Source organism: Astyanax mexicanus, chromosome 1 (assembly GCF_023375975.1).
Source record: "Astyanax mexicanus isolate ESR-SI-001 chromosome 1, AstMex3_surface, whole genome shotgun sequence".
NCBI classification, from domain to species: Eukaryota; Metazoa; Chordata; class Actinopteri; order Characiformes; family Acestrorhamphidae; genus Astyanax; species Astyanax mexicanus.
Window position 1 is genome coordinate 100116131 of NC_064408.1, and position 26851 is coordinate 100142981.

The following is a 26851-nucleotide window of genomic DNA, read 5'->3' on the forward strand; positions in this document are numbered from 1 at the left end:
TAATTGACAGTGGTTTAAGTCTGTTCACTTTATATCTACCATTTATTGTCCTGGAGTGATATATTGCTATTCTGCTCCAGTAGCAGACATATACATCTCTCAGTAACTCAGCAACTCTCCTCACCAATCAAAAGCACAGGCCTACCAGTAAGAGGCCAACCAACGTCTGAAAAGCCTGATTCTTTCTTAAATGGGTGTGCAGGAGTGATTGGTCACGGCTCCGCCGGCCTGCAGAAATAAGAGTGTTCAACCAAACCATCCCTTTAATTCCAAACCTGCGATGGCCATCAGTAAGTTGGCTTGCTCCCACCCCTTTACTCCTCTGTTGCCCAGCAGCGGCCAATAGGACGTAAATCATCATGGAGAGCTGCTGTCAGAGTCTCCATGGCAACAGAGTACTTGTAGAAAGAAGGCCTCTTTCTTCGTCTCCCTCTCTCTCTCTCTCTCTCGCTGAAAGTTGAAACAGAGGCAGTGTGTGGAATATTTCACACAGGTCTCAGTAATGACTGTGTCTGAGTTGTTTTGGAGTGCTGAGTGTAAGCATTTGTTAGACAAAACTTTTAAACAGTAGGATCTGTCTGACTGTATTTTGTTATGTTGCAAAAAACTACATGTAGGGGAGGACCAAACATTTGGCAACCAGAAATATTCGAACAAAATAACAAATGTTTGGTTGAAATAATACAAGGAAGGGCTGAATTATGTATACCAATTTATACAGTGTTTCCTCTAATGTCATGATTTTTTCAGCAGCAGTGGCAGGCCCAGGCCCACACTCCCCCCTATAAGTATTGTAGCTTTAATGAGGTAAATGCATGATTAGACTAGCACTGCTGAGGTGGATGTATGACTAAAACTGCACTGCATTGCCTGGAGCAACTGTGAAGACAAATGTGTGAATGGTGTAAAGGTCCTCTGCATTGATTGAAGTACTTTTTCATATCGTGGCACAAAATAACTTTAAAATACATTTTATTATTGAGCATAGTGTCAAGTTCATGGACCTAATTACAAAAGCAAGATATGTAATAAAAACATTGCCCACTCTCCAACTATAAACTTTACCATGTAATATAACTATTAAAATCCTTCATATTGATGTTATTTTTTGCATTGTTGTGTGACTCTACACACAAAAAAATCATAATAAATCCATAATATTTAAGTTAAAATACACATTTTGGTTGTATCCCTTGTTTTTACACTCATTTCTGTAACACATTACCTCACGTATAAAACTTTGAAATCCGCATCAGCTGGCTTTTCCTAATTAAGACTAAAAACAAGCCACGTTTTTGTTTTTTTGACAATAAAAGAAAAACCTAAGTCTACATAGAACAAAATGTCAGGCCTGTATCATCACACATCTGCGTGATTCAACTGCAAAAACTCCTTCTTTGCCAGCATATTAATGTTGATTTCCCTTTTCATGGTTTCATTATTTGTTTGAGCTCTGAGTGGTTGAGATTAAGTGGGAGAGTTTTATGTTCTGCAGCCGAACACATATACATAACTAAATAAATAAATAAACAAAGCTTTTTACATTATAGGGCAAAATCTACATAAACCTTTCACTCTTTACCTCAGTTGCCCAAACTGAAGTGTGGCACTTGAGGTTTGGAGGCTGCATGTTTGCCTTGGTTGAATAGATCAGAAAATAGTTCTGCCAGTAAAAATAGCCGCTGTTATGGGAGACAATGCGCTGGAGAGCTTTGAAAAGCATTGTGCTCTGATTGCCAGACCGACCTTGATGCATCTTTAGCCTTTTCAACCTGTTTTCTCTATCTCTCTCTTTATCACTCTCTCCTGCTCTCTTCCTCCAGTTTTTGCCAGCGTTGCTTTGTCACTCTATCACACTTCTTCTACTCTCTCTCTCTCTCTTTAGTTCTTTCTCTTTATCTCTCTCTCTCTTCTTCTACTCCCCTCTTTATTTTTCTCTCTATCTCTCTCAATCTTCTATTCCATCTACGATGATTGATTGATTGGTCAGTTTCCAAAATCGGCACCTGTCTAAAGTGCCCAAAGAAAGGGAGAGAGAGAGAGAGAGAAAGAGAGAGAAAGAGAAAGAGAGAGAAAGAGAAAGAGAGAGAGAGAGAGAGAGAGAGAGAGAGACGTCACAGCACTAATCTCCTCACAATGCAGAAAGACAGAGCAGTTTAACAGGATCAAACAGCAGCCAAGAAAAAGAGCTGTGTGATTAGATCCCCTCTCTCTCTCACACACACACACACACACACACACACAAACACAACTAAATACACACAGGAGAAAACACACAATACAACCACACCCACACACCAATGCATCACAAATAAATAAGCTAAAGACAAGTTCTAAATTAATAATTGCAAAAAAACGTCCCGATTTGTACAGTTTTCTGATGCAGGTCTAGTGTCTGAAGTCTGCTGTTACTTTTGCATTAAAGCTACAAGACTAATTTAGCTAACAATCTAATTAAGCTAACAAGGTAATCTATTAGCATTGTGCTAACCACATAAACAGCTTAGCACACCACATACTTTCTTTAAACTGGATTAAACTGTAAACTAATGTCTATTTTTTTTGCTTATATGGTTGAAACACTATTTTATCACACATTACTTTATTGTACAGTAAGTACAGTAGAAATTAAGTAATTACAACACAATTTGTGGTATTTATATTGCAATTACATACATTAACTAAGGTGAAAATAGCAGGTAAATACAGCAGCCATTCCTTATCATCATCCCAAGCTGAACATGCCTACACCAGTTCCATGCTCCATGAAATATGATGTTACATATATTAATAGAGAAACCATAGTGTTTATGAGCATAGTTAATGTTCTGACCTAATCTAGGCTACTCCTTTAAGCTTGTTACTCAATATCTGCAGTAGTAGGGCTGATGGTTAAACTGTATCAAGTGTTACTAATATCAAGATATTTACCCTCTGTAAAGGCAAACTAATGGCAAATGTAACTTATTTAATGCATATTGTTTATTGCATGCTGTGCGTATCCCGGCCAATCAGACGTCCAGTGATTCAAACAATCATATATTTTTGATTAGTCTATTACCTTGACAAAATGAATTATTTACCTTAATTATTTAATTATTTACCTTAAGGTATACCAAATTTTAAATATAAAAAAAATATCTCAATGTTAGTATTTGGTCCATTTTAAGCAAGTCTGTTACTATTTATTATTTATAAGATATTTATTATCATTTAACTACCATAAAATTACTATTAACATCTCATATAGTATTAAGTATTACTGTAATAAGCATAGACCATAGACTGTATATAAAGATGGACGCCGCGTCGCCGTTCCCATTCATTCAATGAAAATGAAGCCAAAATCTTCCGCCATTTTGGCGATTCAGAGACCAGAGTCTGCGCAGTAGAGACCAGAGGAGGGAGAAAGGCTGTGGAGAGACCGCCTACTCATTTAAATAACCCCGCCCCTGAGGGCTGCCTCGCGGTCACAGACTGCAGAGCGGGGCGGAGCGGGGCGGAGCGGAGCTGACGGTCTGTTATTGGTCCCGCCCATAGACTGTATATAGCTGGACAGAGCATCGTCTCTTAAAAGTGAAGCCACCACAGGTCGGGCGCCCCCTGCTGTTCGGCTGCAGAAAGCTGTGTAACCCCACCCATCCCCATAGGTTTCAATGGCAAAACAGACAACTTTCAATCATGTTTTTTTCTAATATACTGTAATTCTACCTCCATTATTTAAATGCAGCAGCTATATAACCTCTGCTTATATTGTCAAATTTTTATATCCCCACAGAATTTGTTTTTTAAACCGTTATTCGGCTCTATTCAAAAAAGGTGTGGTTATGGTAAAAGGGCTGGTTATGGGCGGGACCAATAACAGACCGTCAGCTCTGCTCCGCTCCGCTCTGCAGTCTGTGACCGCGAGGCAGCCCTCAGGGGCGGGGTTATTTAAATGAGTAGGCTGCTCTCCACAGCCTTTCTCCCTCCTCTGGTCTCTACTGCGCAGACTCTGGTCTCTGAATCGCCAAAATGGTGGAAGATTTTGGCTTCATTTTCATTGAATGAATGGGAACGGCAAAACGGCGTCCATCTTTATATACAGTCTATGGTCCCGCCCATAAGCAGCCCTTTTACCATAACCACACCTTTTTTGAATAGAGCCGAATAAAGTTTTAAAAACCGAATTCTGTGGGGATATAAAAATTTGACAATATAAGCAGAGGTTACACTAGCTGCTGCATTTAAATAATGGAGGTAGAATTACAGTATATTAGAATCCATTCATTTAAATAGGAGATGGCAGAATCTTTAATCTCAAATTACACATCCAGTAATTTTTTTTAAAAACTTGGGTTCTGTACATCTGCAATATGTTTGAACAAGACAAAGTACTGCTTTAAACTGAACAAGAAAGCTCTATATTAAAGATGCAGCTGATAAAACTGGGCCGGAGGTAGCTGTTCATAATGATAATGACAGCATTGATGACAATACAGATGATCCCTTTAATCAGGACGCCTCTAATGACAATCAAACAGATGCCCACGAAAGATTAGGCAAGTTTTGTATTCATCAGTCTTAGACGAAGGCCTTGGCCTCTCTCTCTCTCTCTCTCTCTCTCGCTGTGTGCCCGTGGGCAGCCTGGCACTGTGTGAGTGGCACTGGCAGGCCAGTGCTCGCTGGCACCTCGCTCGGTGAAGCTGCTGGAAGTGGGTAATCAGGGAAGCGAGGGCCAAGAGTGGGAAAGTTTTTCGAGAGTGCTGAGCTACCGTGGAAAATCGAATCTAAGGTGTGGGAAAATGAGCTTCAACTCCTGTGAAGAGAAAGCAGCCACCGATACACAGAGAGAGAGAAAGAGAGAGAGAGAGAGAGAGAGAGAGAGAGAATGAATGAATGAAGTGTAATGGAATCGAATGGAAAAGAGAAAAGCGTGTCAAAAAAGATAATTGTTACGTTTCAAGTAGTGTAGTTTATTTCTGCGGTTCTTTATGAAGTTAAACCTAAAATGCCCCATTTTCTAACAACTTCACTGTGGTCCACAGATAACATTTCCATTCGTTCATGAACCAAAAATAAAGATTGTAAAACCCATAAAGAGTAATACATTTGTGAATGAGCTTTCTTTTAATTGGCTGCCTTAAATTGTGCCTCCCTGAAAAGTTATTCCAGGCTAGAATACTTATTAGTATCAATAAGAATGGGTTGAGCCAACCAGTTTCTTGGCTTAATCGATGGATTTGTGTACACATATGATTATTTTTGTGACACCACAAAAAGGCATAATGGTGCATTTTTGCAGCCTTATTTATGAACATAAACATTCTTAATTTCTATATTGGTATAACTGGAATTCTTATTTAAGAATTTGATGTTGGATGTAGGCGTGGAATAGAGGAGCATAGAGCACCCCTAGTGTTGAGCTGTTGAGCAGTGAAACTCTGTGTTCTCTGCAATGATGGTGATCCATCCAAAAGGTCTAGCATCTTTTGCACCACGGTTTGGTAAAAGAATGAAATAACAGGGGAAATCTTAAAGCTAACACAGTTTTCCTTTAGTCTGATTTGATCAGACAGTTGTATAAGTTACTGTTTGTTCCATCAAGTGCCCCACAGCACACCCCTGAGGCAGATACCATAACCTGTAGAGTGCTACTGTAATTAGGCAGTAAAGTGCAAACATTCAAATTGTTCCCACATGTGCACACAAAAAAATGCAAAATGATCATCCTTATCCAGTTCACCATGATTAAATGAGTTAAAATTAGTTGAAATTCTTGTGTAATGTGTTTAGTTATTTTAAATCCAATGGTGAGAACAGACAGATAAAATCAAGCATATTGGTATTTTTTTCTACAAGCAGCAGAAACAGGACAGCTTAAGATTGTCAGATGGCATGTGCACTTGTAAAATTGCAATTTATGTATCCAAATTGTTACGCTTTTTACTCCTGTTTTGTCTCATTAGTGTTTCTTATAGCTCTGTATTTGTTTGCTATTTTTATTTCTGGCTTATATCTTGGCCCCGCCTACTGATTAGTGTTTCCATCTGTGCTTCATTTGTTACCCAGCAAATGTTTTCTTTCCCAGGTGTGTCTTGTCTGTCCCTGTGTCTACAGTATGTGGCCCTTTGTTTCTTGCAGTCTTGATCAGGACTTGTGTGAGTGAGTAAATGAGTGAGTAAATGAGTGAGTAAATGAGTAAGTAAGTGAGTGAGATGCATGTTTGAGTGTTTCTGTTACTCAAAGTGTACGTTTGTCATCTAAGCTTTACAGATGCGGTTTCGTTGCATTTAAAGTAGTGGTGTCAATCAATTATAAATAATCAAATTGTTAGCCCTTCAATCAAGAATTAATCACCATAAAAAGAGTACAGGTGAGCTCCTTTTCCAACCACAGTGGAAGATGTTGCAGAGAGGAAGAGGGGGGGGAGTGAGAGGTAGGGGAAGAATGAGAGGTAGAGGAAGAGTGAGAGGTAGGGGGAGGGATGGCATTGCAAGAGGCTAGACAGAGAGCGTAGCCCTACGTCAGCTGTTTTACTGTAGTGTGTGTGTTTGTGTGTACATGACCATGTGAGTGACTACCCGTATTTTTGTTTGTGTGTTTGTTGGTTTGGTTGTTTTGAGTTATATAAAATAAAGTTATAAATGAAAATAAATTTTCATTTACATACTTTTTGCCATCTGCAACAATAACAGCAAGAACCATGTATTTCCTGTTTAACTGCATGCACGGAACCATGGCCCTATACATGATGGTTCAGTATAAACACACATACCGTTACACACACCCTCACAAATAATAATCATCAGTAATGAGACTAATAATCATCTAAAACTCTGCAGCATTATAAACTTGTTACTTCAGAACCTCTAAGGTACATGATATAGTTTTGGTCTCTACTTTGACACCACTTTCAGGACATCAGTTAATGTCGAGGAAAAGAAAAGAGTTTTAGAGGAGAGAGAGTGAGTTGGAGAGATGGTGAAAGAGAGAGCTGAGGAGTTGGAGAGACGGAGGAGAGGTTTTGGAAAAGAAGGGGAACGATGACAGCCAATAAACTTCATTGAGTCTGACAGGCTGCTGACCTGTGTGTCTCTAATATTTGTGCACTGCGGGGAGGAAAAGAGCTGATCTGTGTGTGTGTGCATGCGTAAGTGTGTGTGTGTGTTTGTGTAGAACACACTCACCTCTCCTGCCCTCTCTCTTCAGTCTGGCTGGGTCTTCGTAGTCTGGAACCCAGTTATACTCTACTGGCATAGAGATGGGCCTCAGGCGACCTGAAACACAAATAATTAGAGATGGGTGAAACTTCCTTCTAATCTGATACTGAGTAAAACAAACGCTACTTCCCCTACACTGATAAAATACCAATACATGCCCAGAGGTTTGTGGACATCCCACCTAATAACTGGATCAGGACTCTGGAGCAGAAAAACCTGAACTTATTGGAATGATGCCTACTGCCTGGTGTAGGGTAGCTGGGCATAAAATCACTTGACACTGAGCTGTGCAGCAGTGGAACTGTGATCTCTGTATCATGGGTGTGGGGGGAAAAGTGGAACTGACTACCCAGGGCATGAGTAGGGAGAGGGGCCCATGAAAATCCAAAAGATTTTTTTTGTTTTTTATTTCGTATGAATTGGGCCCTCCATTTAATTAATTAATCTTTCATCTTTATTGATAACATCAACTGAGGGAATGAACTTTAGTCACAGTTCTCTCAACATATTGGACATTCTGGGCCCCCCCTCGCAAAATGGTTTAGTCCGCTCGACAGCGACCAGCCACAAGTGTAACATCAGTGAGCCCAGATTGAATGACCTGGGGGCTAAAGACATCATGCTGCCCAAAAAGCAGAAATCAGGTTATCGAAAGAAGAAAGAAAGGAAGGAAAAAGAAAGAAGGCAGGATGATGGAGGCAGTTGTTGACAGCTTTTATTCCCAAAGGTGCTTGTTATGCAAAGTCCAATTAAAGTTAGTGTAGTCCACTTCAAAGCACCCTTTGGAGTGATGTGGGGGGCGGGGGGGGGGGGGGTGGGGGGGTGGAAGCGCCATCTACCCACCCAGAGAGAGAGCAAGGCCAACTGTGCTCTCTCAGGACTCCAGCAGCTGATGGGTCACCCTACCCCTAGACATGCTTACGCAAAACAGTGGGGTAGTGTTAAGCGGTAGGGTCAAGGGGTGAAATAGGATTGGGCCAAAGTCCTCCCTGGACAGTAGAGACAGGTACTGCAACAAAAGGGGGATATTCAAATGCTGTGTCAGTGTCAACAGTCCGCAAAATCAATGTTACATTTGTAAACATTTGGGTTCAGGTTTTGAGTTTTACTGGTGTAAAAGTTTACTTCCTTATGTAGGCGTCGTTTGGTTGAACAAATTTTTTTTTTTCTGGTGCATTTTTTAAAAATGTGCTTTGGTTTTTGCATTTAGATGTTTTTACATCTCTAGCCCATAATGGGCATTAGGCATAGTGTCAACATGTTCATGTTAGTCTACTCCAGAGGGTTTTACTCTAATGGCAGTGCCTCTGTACATGGACAAGGCAAACTGTGTGTGTGTGCATTTGCACATCCGTGTCACCAACGCGTGCAACATGTAGCTGAATGTAGCTAAATACACTCAATAGAAGGGGTGTCCACAAACATTTGGCCATAGTGCATTAGGAGTTTAAACAGAGGAGTTTTATTCATTATTAAATAAAACAGCAACCATACAGAGAGAGAGAAAGATACAGAAAAGAGTGTGTGAGATAGAACGAGAGAAGAGAGAGTGTGTGTTTATGCGAGGGAAAGAGAGAGGGAGACGGAGAGAGAGGGAGAGAAGTGTGAAGCATAGTGTCACTCTTTCTCCTGTGAAACTATGAAGCTGCACTCAAGCTATGTGTCAGCAGTTCTGCAGAGCAGAACGCCACACATACAGCAGCAGGTACAGCTTTAGGCTACACACACACGCAAAAACACACACACAAACACACACACACACACACACAGATACTGCAGACTGTTCTCTCGAGTTTAATTACAGAGCATCTGAAAACCACTCAAGTATTCTCAACCCGTAACAAACAGACACCTTCCCTCACGCTCGTCCAGCAACGCACTGCACAGCTCAGCTCAGCCTCACAGCAGCTCCATTTTCTGTCTCACAGTGACGAAGCAACTGGAGACCACTCTGCTCTGCCAGACCAGCAACTTTTCCAATCAATGCCCTGTCTCACTCCCCTTACCCCGATACAGGTTAATCAATCTGTTATAAGAACACAATCCATCTGTTCCGCCTTCATGTAATAGAATCTCAACAGCTGCTCTTTAGGCAGCAGACCACAATTCTCAAACCGCATGTTTCCTCAAGCCAGTGGTTTTATATACTGCACAACACATGCTTTAGATGTATAATGTTACATGAACGAGGTAAAGCGGGCATGGACTGGCCATTGGGAAGTTGTAGTAGGTGTAATGTGGTTTTGTGCTTTTTAAAAATTCAAAGTATTTAAAATAAGTTTATACTGCTTTTGTTGAAGTAGCTGGTGCTACTCTCCAGGGAAAACTTTCATCTAGATCTTTGAGCATTAGTGTGAGGATTTGACTGCCTTCAGCAACAAGAACATTAGTGAGGTCATGGATGTTCAACCCATGCCTGGCATTAGGCATGTTGTAAACGCGGTCCTTTATATATAAAAAATAATACTTAAAATACTTAATACTTAAAAGTATAATACTTAAACACTTAAAATGTATGAGTTTCTTTGATTTTGTTGAAGTTGAAAACCTCTGGAATATAATTAAGAGAAAGAAGGATTGTCACATGCCATCAAAACAAGCTGAACTGCTTGAGTTGTTGCACCAGGACTGGTAAAAATTTATCCAAAAGCAGTGTGTAAGACTGGTGGAAGAGATGCAAGGAAACTGTGGTCTGAAAGCTCTGCATCTTTTTTGTTATTTCAGCCATTTCCCATTTTCTGCAAATAAATGCTCTAAATAACAATATTTTTATTTGGAATTTGAGAGAAATGCTGTCTGTAGTTTATAGAATAAAAAATTAACAAAATGTTCATTTTACTCAAACATCTACCTATAAATCGCAAAATCAGAGAAACTTATTTAGTAACTGAAGTGGTCTCTTATTTTTTTCCAGAGCTGTAGCGAGTCCTATTCTTGTCAGCAGTGACTGCAGCTTAATGCTTTAAGAAAGCATTTATTAGTATGGGTGTCCATTTAGAGTTTATTCAGAATTCAGGAAGTTAGAATCTTACTAAGAGTTGCTAAAATTATCTACAGTATCTAGCACTCCTTTCTGAAAATATGCAGCCAGCACTGTAGAGAAAGACTGTTCATAGTTGTGAATAGGTGTGTGTAGATCAAAGAAGTTTAAGCAGAATATGCTAAAGTCACTTATGTTGCACCAATTATGTCTTTTGTAGATGTGTTTACAGCTGCATGTGTTGTCGAATGTGCATTTATGTGCATTTATTGTCATGTTTTGGCGTGTATTGGGTCGCCTGGTTAGCACAGAGGCTAATCTAGCAAGCTAGCAACCTATTGAGAAATAAGCTGTGTTCATTCATGCTTCATTTTTCTTCAAACTCCCTCTACATTTGAGCAAATATGCATCATATAAAACAGGAAAAGAATAATCAGTGGCTCTAATACTCTTTTGTGTTTAGAATTGTTCATGCTACTAGAGATATGAATAAAGTACTTTGGGAATCAAAAGGTTACAGAGCAAAAGGTGAGGAGCTCAGTTCATGTTTGTGATTGGTCTAAAGAATTAGTTCAGCCAATCAGTGTAGAACTCCGCTTTACTGCATCATAATTTACTTGAATAAAGTTGAGAAAGTTGCTCTGTTGGTTGCTGCTTGTCGCAATGTCGTGGCCACAAATAGTAAATGAGCAGTAAACCGTCGCTCTGTCACCTGCCAGTGTAAACTCAGGGTAAGAAGCCTCATATCTGTGTCTAGTCTCTCTGGCCGACAGCCTTAGAAGCTTCATAGCTGTGACATAGAGTTATTCCAGCAGGCAGCATTAAAACCAGTTGGGAAATATCAGCATAAACATTCAAGCAATACAAAACATTTGCACACTTCTTAATATTATTATTAGTAGTAACATTGTTCATACCATAGGTCGGTGTGCTCTCGCGGCGAGAGGGTGGGGCTCCACGGCTCGGGTCGTACTCATAGCAGTAGAGCACCGCCTCCTCCTCCATTAGCGGGTAGCGGCGCCGGTATTCCTGGTCCAGAAATGAGTTGGGTGATTCTGAGCCTTTGGCTGCAGGAATTCCTCCCTGACCTCGTTCATCACAAGGTAGGTTCCCCTGCTCATCCCTGTACACACACACATACCTGGGGTTAGTCCTCGCTGCTCACCCACTCCTCCACTGGGAACTGACTAAATAAATAGACAGGAAACTGCTTCCAGGTTTTCTATCATTTTTATTGATAAAAAAACTGATCCCTCAGCTCCTTATTATTCAGCTATAGAAAGTATCTTCTTCCCATATATACTGGTAGTTAAGTGAATATTTTTTTTACCATTAGCAGTGAAATGTATTTTTTTTGTGCCAGTGGCTGCAACACAAGCCCAAAGCATGATCCAACCCTATGCTAAACAGTTGGAGAGGTGTTCGTTAAATTAAATTTGGCAAACCTTTTATTCTGTTAAATTTTGTGTTCAGAAGGCAGGACAGATTTTGTTTGGATTATTCTTCTATAAAGGTCATGCACATAAAAACAAGTTCATATTCATAAAGTTTTAGGAAATCAGAAATCAATTTTTGTTTTTTTAATCACATTTTTCATGCATCTTGGCATGTTCTCCTCCACCAGTCTTACACATTGCTTTTGGATAACTTTATGCCACTCCTGGTGCAAAGATACAAGCAGTTCAGTTTGGTTTGATGGCTTGTCATATTCCTCTTGATTATATTCCAGAGGTTTTAAATTTGGTAAAATTAAAGAAACTTATCATTTTTAAGGTGGTCTTTTATTTGTTTTCCATAACTGTATAAACCACTGCACATTAGAACAGTGCATCACTAGTAGGGAAATCCTCCTAAAGGTATTTTTGGTTGCAATTTGTTGCAATCCTCCAATCAGCTTATTGACCTTAACTTGACCTCCACTGTTTCTTAATTGACATTTTAAATTGCATTACAGCTACCTGAACATGCTTTGTAAAACTTTTGCATGCCACTGTGATCATTTAAAAAAGCATAGTTTAAAAAAAAAACTGCTTACTTAAATCAAACCATAATCCCAGAATTTTTTTTTGTTAAGTCACCTATAAAAAAACACCTGTATTTACCTGGGTGTGTAGGGTTCAGCCGGAGGAGGAGGGATGTAGAGGTCCTGAAGGGCGGAGCTGTCTCTTTTGGAGGGTGTGCTGATGGTGCTGGTGGGCGTGGCTGAGCTGCTGGTGGGGCTCTTGGGAGCAACAGGCTGCAGAAGGACAGACAGAAGTAATTGCAGCAGATCAGTGAGCACATCAGTCTAAAACCCAAGAGCTCTGCTCATCTACTGCTTCATACCTCCAGCAGGTCAGTGAGCTGTCAGAGCACAGCCCAGTCTACAGGCAGCTGCTTCAGGAGAATCAGGGATTAATAGATCCCAGAGCACAGAGTACAGACAGAACTCTGCTGATAAAACGGACACTCCAGATCCTCTGTGCTCCTTCTGTTCCTGGGTCAGTGAGCTCTGATCATAATGAACGAGAGGCAGGAGGAACTGGTCCTGCCAGTCCGGATAATGGAACGCTTTTAGACTTACTGCTTCACAGGCTCTATTCATCTGACAGCAGAGCTCGCAATTAATGAAATATGGGGCATGACATGATTTAACTGATGAGAATATATCCTTAATTAGATACCAGCAATTCAATATTAGGCCTGTCTGACTAAGTGATTGTTTTGGACGATATATTGTCTCAGAAATAATTGCAATAAACTATAGAGTTAGATACAGCTCTGGAAAAAAGTAAGAGACTTCTGTTTCTGAATCAGTTTCTCTGGATTTGCTATTTATAGGTATATTTTTGAGATATATATGTTAGAGCATTTATTTGCAGAAAATCAAAAATGGCCGAAATAACAAAAGAAAACAAGTTCATATTTTTATAAAGTTTTAAGTGTTCAGAAATCAATATTTGGTGGAATAACCCTGGTTTTAATCACAGTTTTATGCATCTTGGCATGTTCTCCTCCACCAGTCTTACACACTGCTTTTGGATAGCTTTATGCCACTCCTGGTGAAAAAATTCAAGCAGTTGATTTGACGGCTTGTGATCATCCATCTTCCTCTTGATTATATTCCAAAGGTTTTCAGTTTGGTAAAATCAGATAAACTCAAATTTTTTTAAGTGGTCTCTTATTTTTTTCCCAAGCTGTATATAAATACTTCATTGATCCTGAAAAAATGAAGGATATTAGCAAATTGCATAGCGTATTTTTATCGTTTGAAGAAAATTTTATTCCACTGATATAATGATGATACAATAGCATATTAATGCATTTACACATTACGTTTAAAGAGCAAAGCGCTATTGTTGTTGCTGTTACATTTTCTTCTACTTCTAATTCCCCTACTTTTTATTTAGATTAATGTCTATTTACGTATATTATTCTTTTTTATTTTATTATTTTTTAGATAATAAATGCTCTTCTAGGCGGACCTGGACCTTAAGATCAATGTGTGATGTGAATGCCAATAAAGTCTCCTTTAACCTTAAACCAATTAAATTTTTATTATTAATAATATACAGCTCTGGAAAAATAAGTGAGCACTTAAAAATGATGAGTTTCTTTAATTTTACCAAATAAAATTCTCTGGAATATAATCAAGAGGACGATGGATGCTCACATGCCATCAAACCATGCTGAACTGCTTGAATTGTTTTGTTGCTTTATCCAAAAGCAGTGTGTAAGCCTGGTGGAGGAGAACATGCCAAGATTCATGAAAACCAGGGTTATTCCACCAAATATTGATTTCTGATCTCTTAAATCTTTATGAATATGTTTTCTTTGCATTATTTAAGGCCTGAAAGCTATGCATCTTTTTTTTGTTATTTCAGCCATTTCTCATTTTCTGCAAATAAATGCTCTAAATGACAATATTTTTATTTAACATTTGGGAGAAATGTTGTCTGTAGTTTATAGAATAAAACAACAATGTTCATTTTACTCAAACATATACCTATAAATGGCAAATTCATATTAATTTAACTGATTTAGAAACAGAAGTGGTCGCTTATTTTTTTCAGAGCTGTATATATAGACATTTGGATCTGGAATAGAAATATTTAAATATTGTAAGTAAATGAAACTATATAAAAATAAAATAAACCTAATGTTTTAAAACAAAGTCAACATACAGGTTGATTTATGCTAACAAACTCAACAGGCTTACCTGTTAGTAAATATGATTAATGTTATGTTCATATATAATAATTACTGTGACAAGCTTATTCACTTTTTTCTTATATTTAGGAAAAGTACTAACCTACAAGCTCTTTATTATTAATTAATCAAGAAATCTTAAAATGTCTAAAAGAGGCCAAGTATTGCAGAGTTTTAAAAGTACAAAGGGCTGTCAACTCATTATTATATTACTATCCGCAAATAACAATGCAGTTATTCATGATTAGTCACAGTTGTCTAATTTGCTCAAACTTAAGTCCCCACTTCAAGTGCATTTTAAATTGCAGCTACAGAAGTGAATAAAGATAAAGCTTTAATCAAATGCACTGACATCATTCCTTGTTGTTGTTTTTTTATTTCATTACTATTATTTTAATATTGTGAACACAGAGATTACATAAAGCTACTCCTCTATCCCATCATTTCTCTTTGACCTCCTTTAGGATCTAAAGATGTTTTACCTTTAACTGTTTTTACTTTTGTCTGCCAAATGTAATGCAATGTAGTGTAAAATCTGGTGTAGTGTAAATTCAATGTACATCACAAACATCCACTGATGCCAAGAGTCTTGTCCAGAACTGCATGTCTAATACTGTTACCTGCCTGCAGCGGTGGTACATGAGGTGGAACATAATTGTATTCTCACGCTCTAGTCACACCCCAAAGAGCAATTGTTAAAATAAGATAAATATAAGATAAAATAAAATTGGATAAAAATGAACTAATATTAATAAACAGATATCAAGACAAATGCACAAAATATGAAAGGAGAGTAGGGACGTAGCAGTATTGTTGTTTTATTTTGAGAGATCCGCAAATTTACACTGTTATACAAGCTGTACACTGACTACTTTACATTGTATCAGAGAGTCATCTTCAGTGTTTTCCCAGGAAAAGATATAATAAAATATTCGTACAAAAATGTAAGAGGTGTTGTCAGTCATGTCATTGTCTGTCTGCTTGCCACAGACTCTAGTTCTCTCGAGAAAAACTTCATTTCCCAAGATGCATCTGCTCTAAACCTCCCGGACATGCTGGATCACATGGCGCATCGGTGTTCTGGCTCACCGTGCTTCTAATCATTGCTCACACCTGGACTTTTTAGTATAAATAGCCCCTATTTTATCTCACTCTTCATTCTCGTGTTTCCTTTGTTGTTTTGACCGTTTGTTACTGACCCTTTTTGCTTCTCCGTTTCTTCTTTTTGTCTAGTACTTGATTGTTTGTTTATTTTTTCGTTGCCCGACCTAGTTTTGTATTTTTGTATGATGTGTGTTTATGCTGCCATTTGGTTATTGACCCTGTCTGTCCCTGACTATTCTTATAAGCCTGACCCTTTATTTAATAAATTAAATGTTTGGTATCTGCCCCGTCTGTCCTGTGTTTGGCTCCCATGGCAGGTGTACTCATTTTTGTGAGATACTGTATATATTGCTGCTGTTTCTTATGTCATAACTAATGGTAACTAATACCCTTTATTTTTGCTATTAATTTCTTCTTTATTTTTCTTGTCTGTTTTTTTTTGTTTCAATACATGCAGCTATTTTATGATAAACAAACTGTCCTTCACTTCTTTCTTCTTCTGCTATCATGGCATTCTCATCTCTGTTTGCTGAACATAGTTAAACAGAATACTCATTACGGAAATGAAAATGATATGATCAGCATAACAACTTGAGTGGAAAATGAAATCCCTCCGTTTTGCTTTAATGCCAGGGTGCATGCAAGCTGCACAGACTCCACAAGCTTCTGCAAAAGCCTCTGATGAGCAGATCAAACCCACCTGAGAGCTGTCTGAATATCAGCTTCAATAAAGAGATTCAAAACACAACTGACCTTTTTGTAAAATGGCCTTAACATCAATACCACGTACTTACTTTATATTTTATTATTATAATAATTATTTATTTTATTATTTAATATTTTTTTATTTATTTCTAAAGAGTGTCCTCAGACTTCCCCACCTCACTGTATTTGCTCACAGGCATCCAAAATCCCAAGCACACACACACACACAATCTGTTAGGAGGCACCCAGAGGAAGACATTTAGGGGAAGAGTTAAGGACAGAGTTGAGTGGGTCTGAGTTTATGCCCATGGATCTGGAACTAAACACAGGCCAAATTAAATCCTTCATTCAACAGCCAAAGCAGATTAATGCCAGTCTGTTTTCTGCTACAGAAATACACAGAACACCAACACATATACACATACAGAACACAAACCACCACAGTTTCTCTACAGACTGAAAAAATATTCCGTATTTAATTAAAATAATTTTGAAGGCAGTTAAAATATTTAATACTTCTTATTTTGTAAGAGGATTTAAGATAACTTCACTTAAAGATGATTTTTTTCTTATTTTTATTTGCTTTTTTGCTTTTAGTAATACATTATTAATAATAGTGAAACTATAACTCAGATCAAGCTGTATTTATAACATGTTTTACGTCAATTCCGAGAAACTCAGTCCCAGCATGCAGAATTATGCATTATGACTAAAAAAGCTGCACACCCTGTTTAATACTCTAAATATATATTTAACTCATGAATTATACTTGTATTGAATATAATATTAGTTATAATCCCTTATAATATATTATAACAGGTCTGTGTACACTTTAAGTAAAGTGACAGACTTTTATTGTGGGACTAGATTATTTCAGATAATAATCTAGATAGAAATATACTATTTAACATGTATATTATAAGAACAGCTTATAATGTCTTATGATCATAATGTCATATTGCATAATAAACATGGGAATAATGGGTTATGCATTTTTAGAAATATTTATAGCCATGTTCATAATACCTTATTAGTGCATTATAATATGTTATGAATGTGTTTATAGAGTCTAATGAAGATGACATTCATAGAAAGTGTAACCAAATCATCGCTGTTCAATGAAAAACACTTATCTTCATTTTTGTCGATTTTCAGTCTACATAATTTGAACAGACAAACTATCCCTTACACTGCGCCAAAATGTCTTGATGAACGGACCAATAGAAACTCTTTAAAATTACCTGAAATAAACTATTTTTACATTGACTTCCACTGAAAGTTTACAAGGTTTTTTGTCTTTCCTGTAAAGCTGCTGTTTTTCATTGGACAACGACGAAATATTATTTTAATATTCTTGTAACAGTTCCAAAATGATGTGATATTTGATTTTATGTTTACATTCTAAAATATCTCACTTGCTGATTCATATTTTTGACAGCGCAAATCTTATAAAGAGATTATAACACTATCACAGTGGTTCTAAAGAAATTGCATTGTATTTTGCATTATTCTGGAGTTAGAAATACAAAAATAACCCATCTCATCCAGCTGATCATCCCATCAACAAGTTCCAATGTCCCGAGCAGATCTTCTAACTCTGCACTTTTACATGACCTGAACTTAGCTGTGGTAAATTTTCACCAGTTCTGGCCTACCCAGCGCGGCACAGGAGCAAGCAGGTGCAGGAGCAGCCAAGCAGTATGGGAAATGGAGTCAGAGAAGAGAGTGGGGGTGAGGGGGTGAGGGTGATTAGTGTAGAGGGTGGTGGGGTAGATGGTGTTTTAGTATCTCTAGCACTACGGGGCCCTGGCTGAGGCGGGACGGGACAGAGAGGGAGGTTAAGGGGCAGAGGCAGCCTGGGAAGGCGCGCAGCTCGTGGGGGAGGAGCTTCCTACCTGCAGGGCCAGGGGCTTCCACCTCATGTTCTTTAGCAGGGCCGGGGCGGAGGTGAGCGTGCTCTGGGGACGCTTTTTCAGCGTCAGCGTCACCCCTCCAGGGTCCCCGCGCAGAGAGTTTACCAAGTTTTTCAACTGCCAGCCCACCTACAGCGACAAACACAGGGTCAACAGAGGACACACACATACACACACAACACCACATGTCATCTACTGGACAGGGGAATACACACTCTCTGCCTCTTTATATTCACAACTAGTGAATATAGAGAGATCGAGTGAAAGTGGCATTCACAGACATGCAATCACAAACAGGGTCTCGTTTAGCCTGAAACCTATGGGATTTTAAGAATACACAAACCTATACAGAGCCAGTAGTGTCTAGTTTTTCGCACAATAAGGCGCACTTAAAATTTTCCCAAAAATCAACAGTGTGTTTTTTAATATAGTGCTTCTTATGTATGAATTGTACCAGTCAGGTTAAACTCAATTTCCCTGTTAAAAGATGAGTATTTTCGGTCTGTAGTCTGCTGCTAACCCTGGCTAGCACTGCTGGAGCAGCATTAGCATTATCCACAAACCGCGCCTGCTATTTTCCAGTTCAGAAGTGAGTATTATCGGTCTGTAGTCTGCTGCTAAACCTGGCTAGCACTGCTGAAGCAGCATTAGCATTATCCACAAACAATGCTCGCTATGTCCTCATTTAGAGGGGAGTATTATCGACCTGTAGCCTGCATCTAACCCTGGCTAGCACTGCTGGAGCAGCTAGCCTGTAATGCTAATGCTAATGCTGCAGCCTTGCTGAACCCTTCTACTCTCTATTTATTTTTTTATTCTTTCGGGGTATTTATCTATCTATTTTGTATATTCTTTTTTTTATTGTATTCTTTTTTTATCTATATATATCTATTTTAATAACAGCTCTTTGGGTGTAAAACTGGATCGTGAGATCACAATTTCGTTCCACCTCATGTACCACATGTGATGTGAATGACAATAAAATCTCCTTGAATCCTTAGTGCTGGAGAAATTTGGGAATCTAAGCTTACTGTAGATAAACAGAAGTGCTTTAGTCACCTAAATAAAGGAGTGAGTTTTCAGGAGATAAATTTGTGTAGATTAAAATCCAGCACTAGTTTGACTTAATATTACAGTTTTGTTTACTTAGCTAAACTTTACTACACTTAGTTAGCTACCCCCACCACCACTCAGCGGCAAGACCTGCTGAAGTTCCTTATAGTGTCTCTTAAAATGCGCCTTATAATCCAGTGCGCCTTATGTAAGAAAATAGACTAGAAAAAATAGATGTTCAGTCATAGTGCGCCTTATAACACGGTGCGCCTTTCACTGCATAAAATATTGTTTACTTTTACAGTATTTTCTTATCCAAGCAACCTCTTCACTTACTAGGACGCCTCCAATCATTTGTAATACATCACACACTAGGACGGTGAGGACAAGCACATGCCACCTCCGATACATGTGAAGTCAGCCACCTCCTCTATTAAAAACTGCTGCCAATGCTTAGCATCACTAGGCAGCCAAAGCTCTCTGAGGAAAGCACAGGACCCCCAGTTCTCCAACAGACACCTAACAGGCAGCTAACAGACACCAGACACCTGGTCAGCATCACATCCAGCTCTCTCTATGTACCCACCTAAAGAAGGCATGATTAATCGGGCTTCCGTTTCTAATGACAAAACAGTATAATTTTTGGAGACCACTTAAACTGTGCTTAAACTGTCCTAAGCATTTTAAAACATCATCAGTCGCAGCTCAAGTACTGATCCACTTAGAAGATTACAGTTCACCAAGTTCACCACGAATACCCGGATGTGTTCTTGCTCCTCCCTCATTATTCAGGACACATGGAAAATGACTTGTGTGGACTCCCAAAATGCACCTCGCAGCATGGCGGAGGGAAAGGTACATACCTATAACTATGTGTTTTGTAAATTGTCCTTCTGTGTGATAAAATAAAGTTTAAAGTTATTTTTAGGCAAGCATGTAATGGTTTAGACTTCAGATATGAGGTTAATTTGTTAAAGAAGCAGTTATGTGCCCCTACGTTTTCGGAAAAACATTTTCCGCTACCCTGAGAGGGTGATGTCATCAAGTATGCAGCAGTTCCAAGAATACAGTCCCACATTGGGAGTATGCAAATTTGTGTACTCCGTATTGAGAAACGGCCTGTGTTTAAAGTGCTGTGCGACATGTATGATGTGAAAAAAATAGAAAAATCTCTTGTTCACACCTGTTATTAAGCAATCAAAATCTAAAAGTCTTGTACAATCTGAAAGAACTGAATGTGTCTCCAGTTACTGGTTGTAATGGTATTTTGGGAATGGAGGTAGAATAACAATCATTTATTGCACCACTCTCTCACTGCATTTGTTGCTTTAAGGCATCGGGGAGTCTACGGTGTTTTGATGCCACGTGCCTCCTACCTCTAATTGAAGTCTAAGCGAGTTGATAAAGATAAATAAAGCTTAGAGATAAAGCAAAGCAAGCATTCTACCTCCATTCCCAAAATACCATTACAACCAGTAACTGGAGACACATTCATTACAGGACCTTAATGTTGCTTAATGTTAGAATACCCAATTTTGGTTTACTAGAATATTGCAATACTTTCGCTTTATGAACAAGCTACAAGCTAATATGCTAGTCCTGAGCTAATAGGCACTAATAGGAATGTGCATGTGCTTTTTCTCCCTGCTCTCAGTTTTGAGGTACACAGAATGTGATTTGTTTTCAGAAGATCAGAAGGACGGTCTGTTCTCAATTTCTTCATTCATTTCATTCACCATAATAATTATTAAAATAAGAACTTCATTTGTTTCAGTCTGCTGAATTCTGCTCCATACCTGCAGATATTTAACTAAACAACACTTTTGAGCTGTGATGCTCCTAAGGTTGGTTTCTTAATTACTCACAACCTGTTCAAAAAGTATATTTAAATATTTAACCCTCCTATTATGTTAATTTGTCAGGAACAGCAGAGATGTCCCTTTGTCAATCTGACCTGATGCATGTTTAATTATCCAAAAAGATGTCTGAAACAAAAAAAAATCCTAACCAGCAGTGTTAATATTTTGCTAATTATTCTATCAATATTTAGTGCAATGGTGTTCCTTACCTTTAACAGGTAATGGTTCAAATAGGATAAATTACTCGTTTTCCATAAAAAAAATGTTCAAACTTTTTTGAATGTTTCACTAGTTTATTACTTTTGAAAGACCAACATACAAAACACAATAGTTTTACATAAAATAAAACATAACATTGCAATTCTGTTTTAGTTTTTGTAGGGGGTGGTTGCATATATGGAAGATAAAACATTTTCATATTATATGTTGAGTACACTAATTAAGGCAAGCAGAAGAAGTTTCATGATGAAAAAATACTTTCAACTTTTTTTCCTAGATCTTCAAACTTCAACACGGGTCAATTTGACCCGGAACATGACAGGAGGGTTAAATAGTGAGACACATATGCAAAATAAACACTATTTAAAAGCATGTTTTCTTCTGAATGCACTGCACTTTCTCATTATGTTGAATGAGATTTTTGCCAGCGATCTATAAAGCTTGACCAATCCGGTAACAGATGAAAATAATGAGCGCAAAGCATGAAGAGAGCAGTGGTCCAGGCTTTGATCATGAAGCTGAAACTCAAAGTGATAACCGTGCGCTTCTCGCTTCAGTAAAACTAACACACACTGACCTCAAAGTGCAGAACGGCTACAGTGGCGAAAGCCCTGACCGCTGATATTACGGGAAAGTCATCAGGCTGATCATTGATTATTTATCAAGACTTTAATAAAACCTCAGAAATCAATGTGGCCACAATTCTGAGAGAGAGATGCAGTGGAATACACACGGTCCTCTTCCACACACTTATCATCACAGCTAAGGTATATCTTACAGATGAAATTTACTCATCAAACAGAATCTGCAAAAAATGTCAATGACAACCTGATTAAACCACAAAACACCCCCTTTCTGAAACCGTATTGATTTTAAAATGAAAGACACAGGCACCCACAATTACCCATCAATAGATTTTTTTCCCTTTAGAAATCACAGAGACATGCAATCAAGACAACATCTGGCGGCACAGCACACTTACACACACACAGACACACTGAGACGGGCTGGGCCCAGACGTCTGAGCTTTCTGTCAAAGGTTCCAATGACAATGACATTTAAAGAAGCTGATCTGCTAAAATTTTTGCACCAGGAGTGGAATAAAGTCATCCAAAAGCAGTGTGTAAGACTGGTGGAGGAGAATGTGCTCAGATGCATGACTGTCATTAAACTGTGATTAAAAAGCAAGGTTATTCCACCAAATACCTATTGTTCTATATATTTATTCTCTGTATGACAGATTTTAATTTCATCAAAAATTATGTTTTGTATAATAACATTGACTAAAAGTACCTATAAATATACACGTTGTATTGTCCCTCTATACTCACCGCACAAAACCCGAACAACTAAAGAGAGTAAGAAAAACATCCGCCTGCATTATTACAGCGTCTCCTTCCAGCAATTCCTGGGAGTTGTTTATCTCGGGTAATTGTTCTTGGGGAGGTGTGTTTACACTGTGTTAACAGATTACTGTATTCACTGTGAGGCTTCCATTAATTCATTTATTTATTTATTTATTTATTATATAGTGTGTTTTCTCTCGATTTATCTCGTTTTCTCTGCGATTCCAAACACCAGTCGCTTATCACACATTAGCCATGCCTTTCCTAATAATGCAGTTGACAATGCGCTAATTAATTTAGGATTAATGAGGCTTCAGTCTTGTTGATCTTTCATCAGAAAAGAGCACAGAGACGCTCAGCTGCAGCAACAGCATGGCCACCGGGGGAGATAAACAAACGCTGGTGGAATGGAAGATGATGGAGTGAATAAAAAAAAGGCCACAGGTGACACAGGAAACATTCACCTGTTTTCAGACTGTGTATCATTGAGACTGATGAGAAACACACAGCCCATGGTGGTGGGTGATCGACAAGCTTGACTCAATACAGATATTAATGTCCAAATTTTCAGATTTGTATAGATGTTTCTTCTTCTTATATAGCCGACAATATACAAAATAACATCATACATTAATGTAAAACAAAATAAATTTAGAATCAGGACAAAAGATTTCATGCAAAGAAACAGATCAGGTAAGTGCTGGCCTTTTTTTTTTGGCTAAGAATCTTAAAAGTCTCATTCCACCATTTTTTTCGTTCATTTTAAAATTTCTAGTTGTGGTCTCTAGTATGAAGGAATGCCATGTAAACTATTTTTTGTAAAAAAAAAGAAAAGAAAAAGTGTTCCAGTGTTTCTGTATTACCCTGCCTTAGTTCACTGAAATAGTGGTCTCTGAAGAAGGACAGGATTTTGGCTCTTGCTCATGATTATAAATGCATGCAAATATATCGCCCCTGATTGGCTGACAGCACTGCAGCAGAGAATGCCTACCTGCCTTCCCCCCAGTCAATTTTACAGCTCTAAAACTTAAAGGACAAAATGTTTTCAGAGATACAGCCTTAGTTATAAAGATATAGCACTGAGGGGTAGGTAAAGTTAACCCTTAAACTTTTTAAACAATTTTCTTCAGACTGTCAGCATCACTCGGCCACTGTGATTCGGTGCTTGGGCAGTTTCACCACGCTAAAGTCCACGCTAGATCATAAAATATCACTTTGACCAGTGTTCTGTCGAGTTGAGCTACTTTGTCAAACTGTGCGTCCCAGTGTGTATATTTAAGGTCTCAGTAAAACACAGAATCCACCGGAGATCCAATGTAAATCTATAGTTACTTTCAAAAGACAGGAGGATGAAGAACAGTTTTATATGCAGTATGCATATACAACTCAGAGGCACCTATTGTATTTCACAAACAACAAGAAAAAGTGGATTGTTAGATGAAATAACAGACCTAGCTGTCTGCATTATCCCTAAAGCCCATTTAGTAGTCCACTGATGATGCAATGGCAGCAGTTCAAAAAGAAGCAGCTGGCTTTTCTTGGAGAAAGAACATGCTAGCCTTCACCTGTTATTTTCATTGTTTCATTTTAGCTAGTGGGTGGGGATTGAAAGTGTCCAAACTGGAGAGAAACAAAGAAGAAAATGGTCAAAGAACCATCAAAGCATGATAAAACATTCTCTAAAATGATTGTTGGGTTATCTACACTTAACCAGATGTGTCAATCTTGCTTTGGTATTATAAATGCTGGCATTTCCTTTCCAAAAATATATTGTATCATAGTGCAAAAACCACAAGACTGGCTTTCAGAGCGCTCCAAACCACTTAGCATGCAGAATATTATTCAACATTATTCATAACCTCATATGTATTAAAGGCATAATGACCCTTCAGTAAGAATGCCCAACTTTGATGTCATTTACTGCACCCACATACACACTCACGAGCACACACACACATACACACACACACACACACACACACACACACACACACAGAGAGCTCAGTCATCTCTTTATTACGTCAAAGCAATCCTCCGCAGCACTGCTCCTCGATTAAGAAAGTTGCTCTCTGATCACACACATACACACACACACACACACACATTATGGTCTCCATAGTCACATATACGTCAATGATACAGATCAGCGCTCTGTTCCCACTGCAGAGTACAGCTAACTCTCCATGAAATACAAATTCTCAACTCCTGAAACCCTCAGGGTCCGATTTCAGGCCCACACAATTCAACTGCTCAGTCTAATAACTACACCAATTACAGATTAGTTTCAGAGAAGCTACTGAATAGTTTAAAACAGGTTCTGAATAATGAATCCTAAGATTTATAACTGAATAACAAGCCTGCACTTTAAGGGACCGGAGCATATGAACTTACAAGAAATTCTTCTTCAAGAACAGCACAGGAAAACAAGGTACTTATGGTTGGTTCATATTAAGGTTTTTCTCCTGTGTAAAGTACCTCCTGTGGTGTAAACGCCATAATTGCTTAATTACACAGTAATATCTGCACATTCTGTATTACATATGGTCATACACCAAAAATATACACACACAAAGTACAGTATGAAGATATAGAGTTATCTGCAAAAGTCCAAGATCTCTGTAGCTGAGGTGGTTCACAGACTTTTTTGAGGAAGGCCAGTAGAGGCTCTGAAGAGAACATTCCAAACCCTGACTAGATACACTACATTTATACTCGATATAGGACATTTACAGAACAGGGGTTGGGCAATGAAACTGAAACACCTGGTTTTAGACCACAATAATTTTTTGTCCCGACGGACAGTTCTGGTGGAAACAGGAGAGTTGAGGTGCACATTAAATTCTGCCGTGATTTGTTCAGCCGTGGTTTTATGTTTTTTGGATACAATCCGGGTTAGCACCCGAACATCCATTTCAGACAGCTTCCTCTTGTGTCCACAGTTAATCCTGTTGGATGTGGTTGGTCCTTCTTGGTGTTTTGCTGACATTACCCTGGATACCGTGGCTCTTGATGCATCACAAAGACTTGCTGTCTTGGTCAAAGAAGCGACAGCAAGACATGCACCAACAATGAACTCTAGTATGTCACCAATAATGTTGTGTGCATTGCAATATTCTGAGCAAAACTGTGCTCTTACCCTGCTAATTGAACCTTCACACTCTGCTCTTACTGGTGCAATGTGCAATTAATGAAGATTGGACACCAGGCTGCTCCAATTTAGAACCATGATACCTTCTGTACTAAAATGACAGGTCTTTAAGTTTCATTGTCCTACCCCTGTAGATACAATACATTTCTGTTTTTTTTTGTTGAACATGTATGTATTCCATGCACTGACTGTATGGAATATAAAGTATAAAAGTGTTCATGATTGCTAAAGATATTTGCTCAGTGCTGTAGGTAACTAAACAAAGGCCTCTTTTCCACCACAGGGCAGAATTGTTCTGAGCCCGGAGGGTAACCTATTCAGTGGTATATACATGGCTCGGAGAGAACACTTACAAACTGGGTTGAGACCAGTATTCCCACCATGGTTTGCTAACCTTACTTGGTCGGAGAGTTTAATGCCACAGGGGTCACTGACTGACTCCACATTTGTCACTTTTGCACTGTAAGATTTGAGGTCCTTACACTTTATTTCTATTACAGAGAAAGTACTGGCCTGTGAAAAACACACTACTAGAACACAGGACACCTTTTTTCGACACCTTTATAGGGCATTCAGTGTGCCGCTAGCTGGTTGTATTACTAATGCTAATCTATCATGTAGTGCTATCAAGTTGACAAGACAATTTACAATTTATATAATGTAGAGCTTTCAGGTAATCAGCACTGTCTGACAAAAAAAAAAAAAAACTTGTCTCCAATCTCCAAAACATCAAGAGTCAAAAAGAGAGTCTTTTTGTAAACTTTTCTACACCCACAGCTGATCAGATCAATTGATTCTATCCTTTTAGGATAATTACCTATGTAAAGAGGCAACATATTAGCTTTCCAAGATGGCAGCTACCTTCACTGAACTAATGTCCACAATTCAAGGCTCATCCCTGATTGAAATGATGAGATTTTTACTATAATATAAAGTTTATGTCTTAATAAAAATAGTCTACAGGCTATGAATATTGCATAGTTATTTAGTCTTAATAATGAGTTTGTATTGTTTGACAGTTAAAACATGAACTCTTTTCTGTCTTTTCATTTAATATTTTCAGTGTAATTTTGAATGAGGATTAATTCTGCTTGGTTCTACTATCCTCTTGATCTGCTGGTAATTTTGTTATTT

The 26851-nt window shown here is 38.4% G+C and overlaps 1 protein-coding gene across 4 annotated transcripts in view; it reads right to left on the reverse strand.

Moving 5' to 3' along the window:
* The window catches only part of cnksr2a (connector enhancer of kinase suppressor of Ras 2a), a 177036-nt gene that overhangs the window by 53902 nt on the left and 96283 nt on the right, over positions 1 to 26851 (reverse strand). For 2 of the 4 annotated variants that reach the window (XM_049462835.1, XM_049462832.1), the window contains exons 9-12: positions 18075 to 18221; positions 12285 to 12418; positions 11100 to 11305; positions 7170 to 7259 (exon numbers count right to left, since the gene is read on the reverse strand). In XM_049462835.1, the coding sequence (XP_049318792.1) occupies positions 7170 to 7259; positions 11100 to 11305; positions 12285 to 12418; positions 18075 to 18221 (577 nt within the window). The remainder of the gene's footprint in view (positions 1 to 7169; positions 7260 to 11099; positions 11306 to 12284; positions 12419 to 18074; positions 18222 to 26851) is intronic. The other 2 variants (XM_049462856.1, XM_049462846.1) reach the window with 1 other exon arrangement.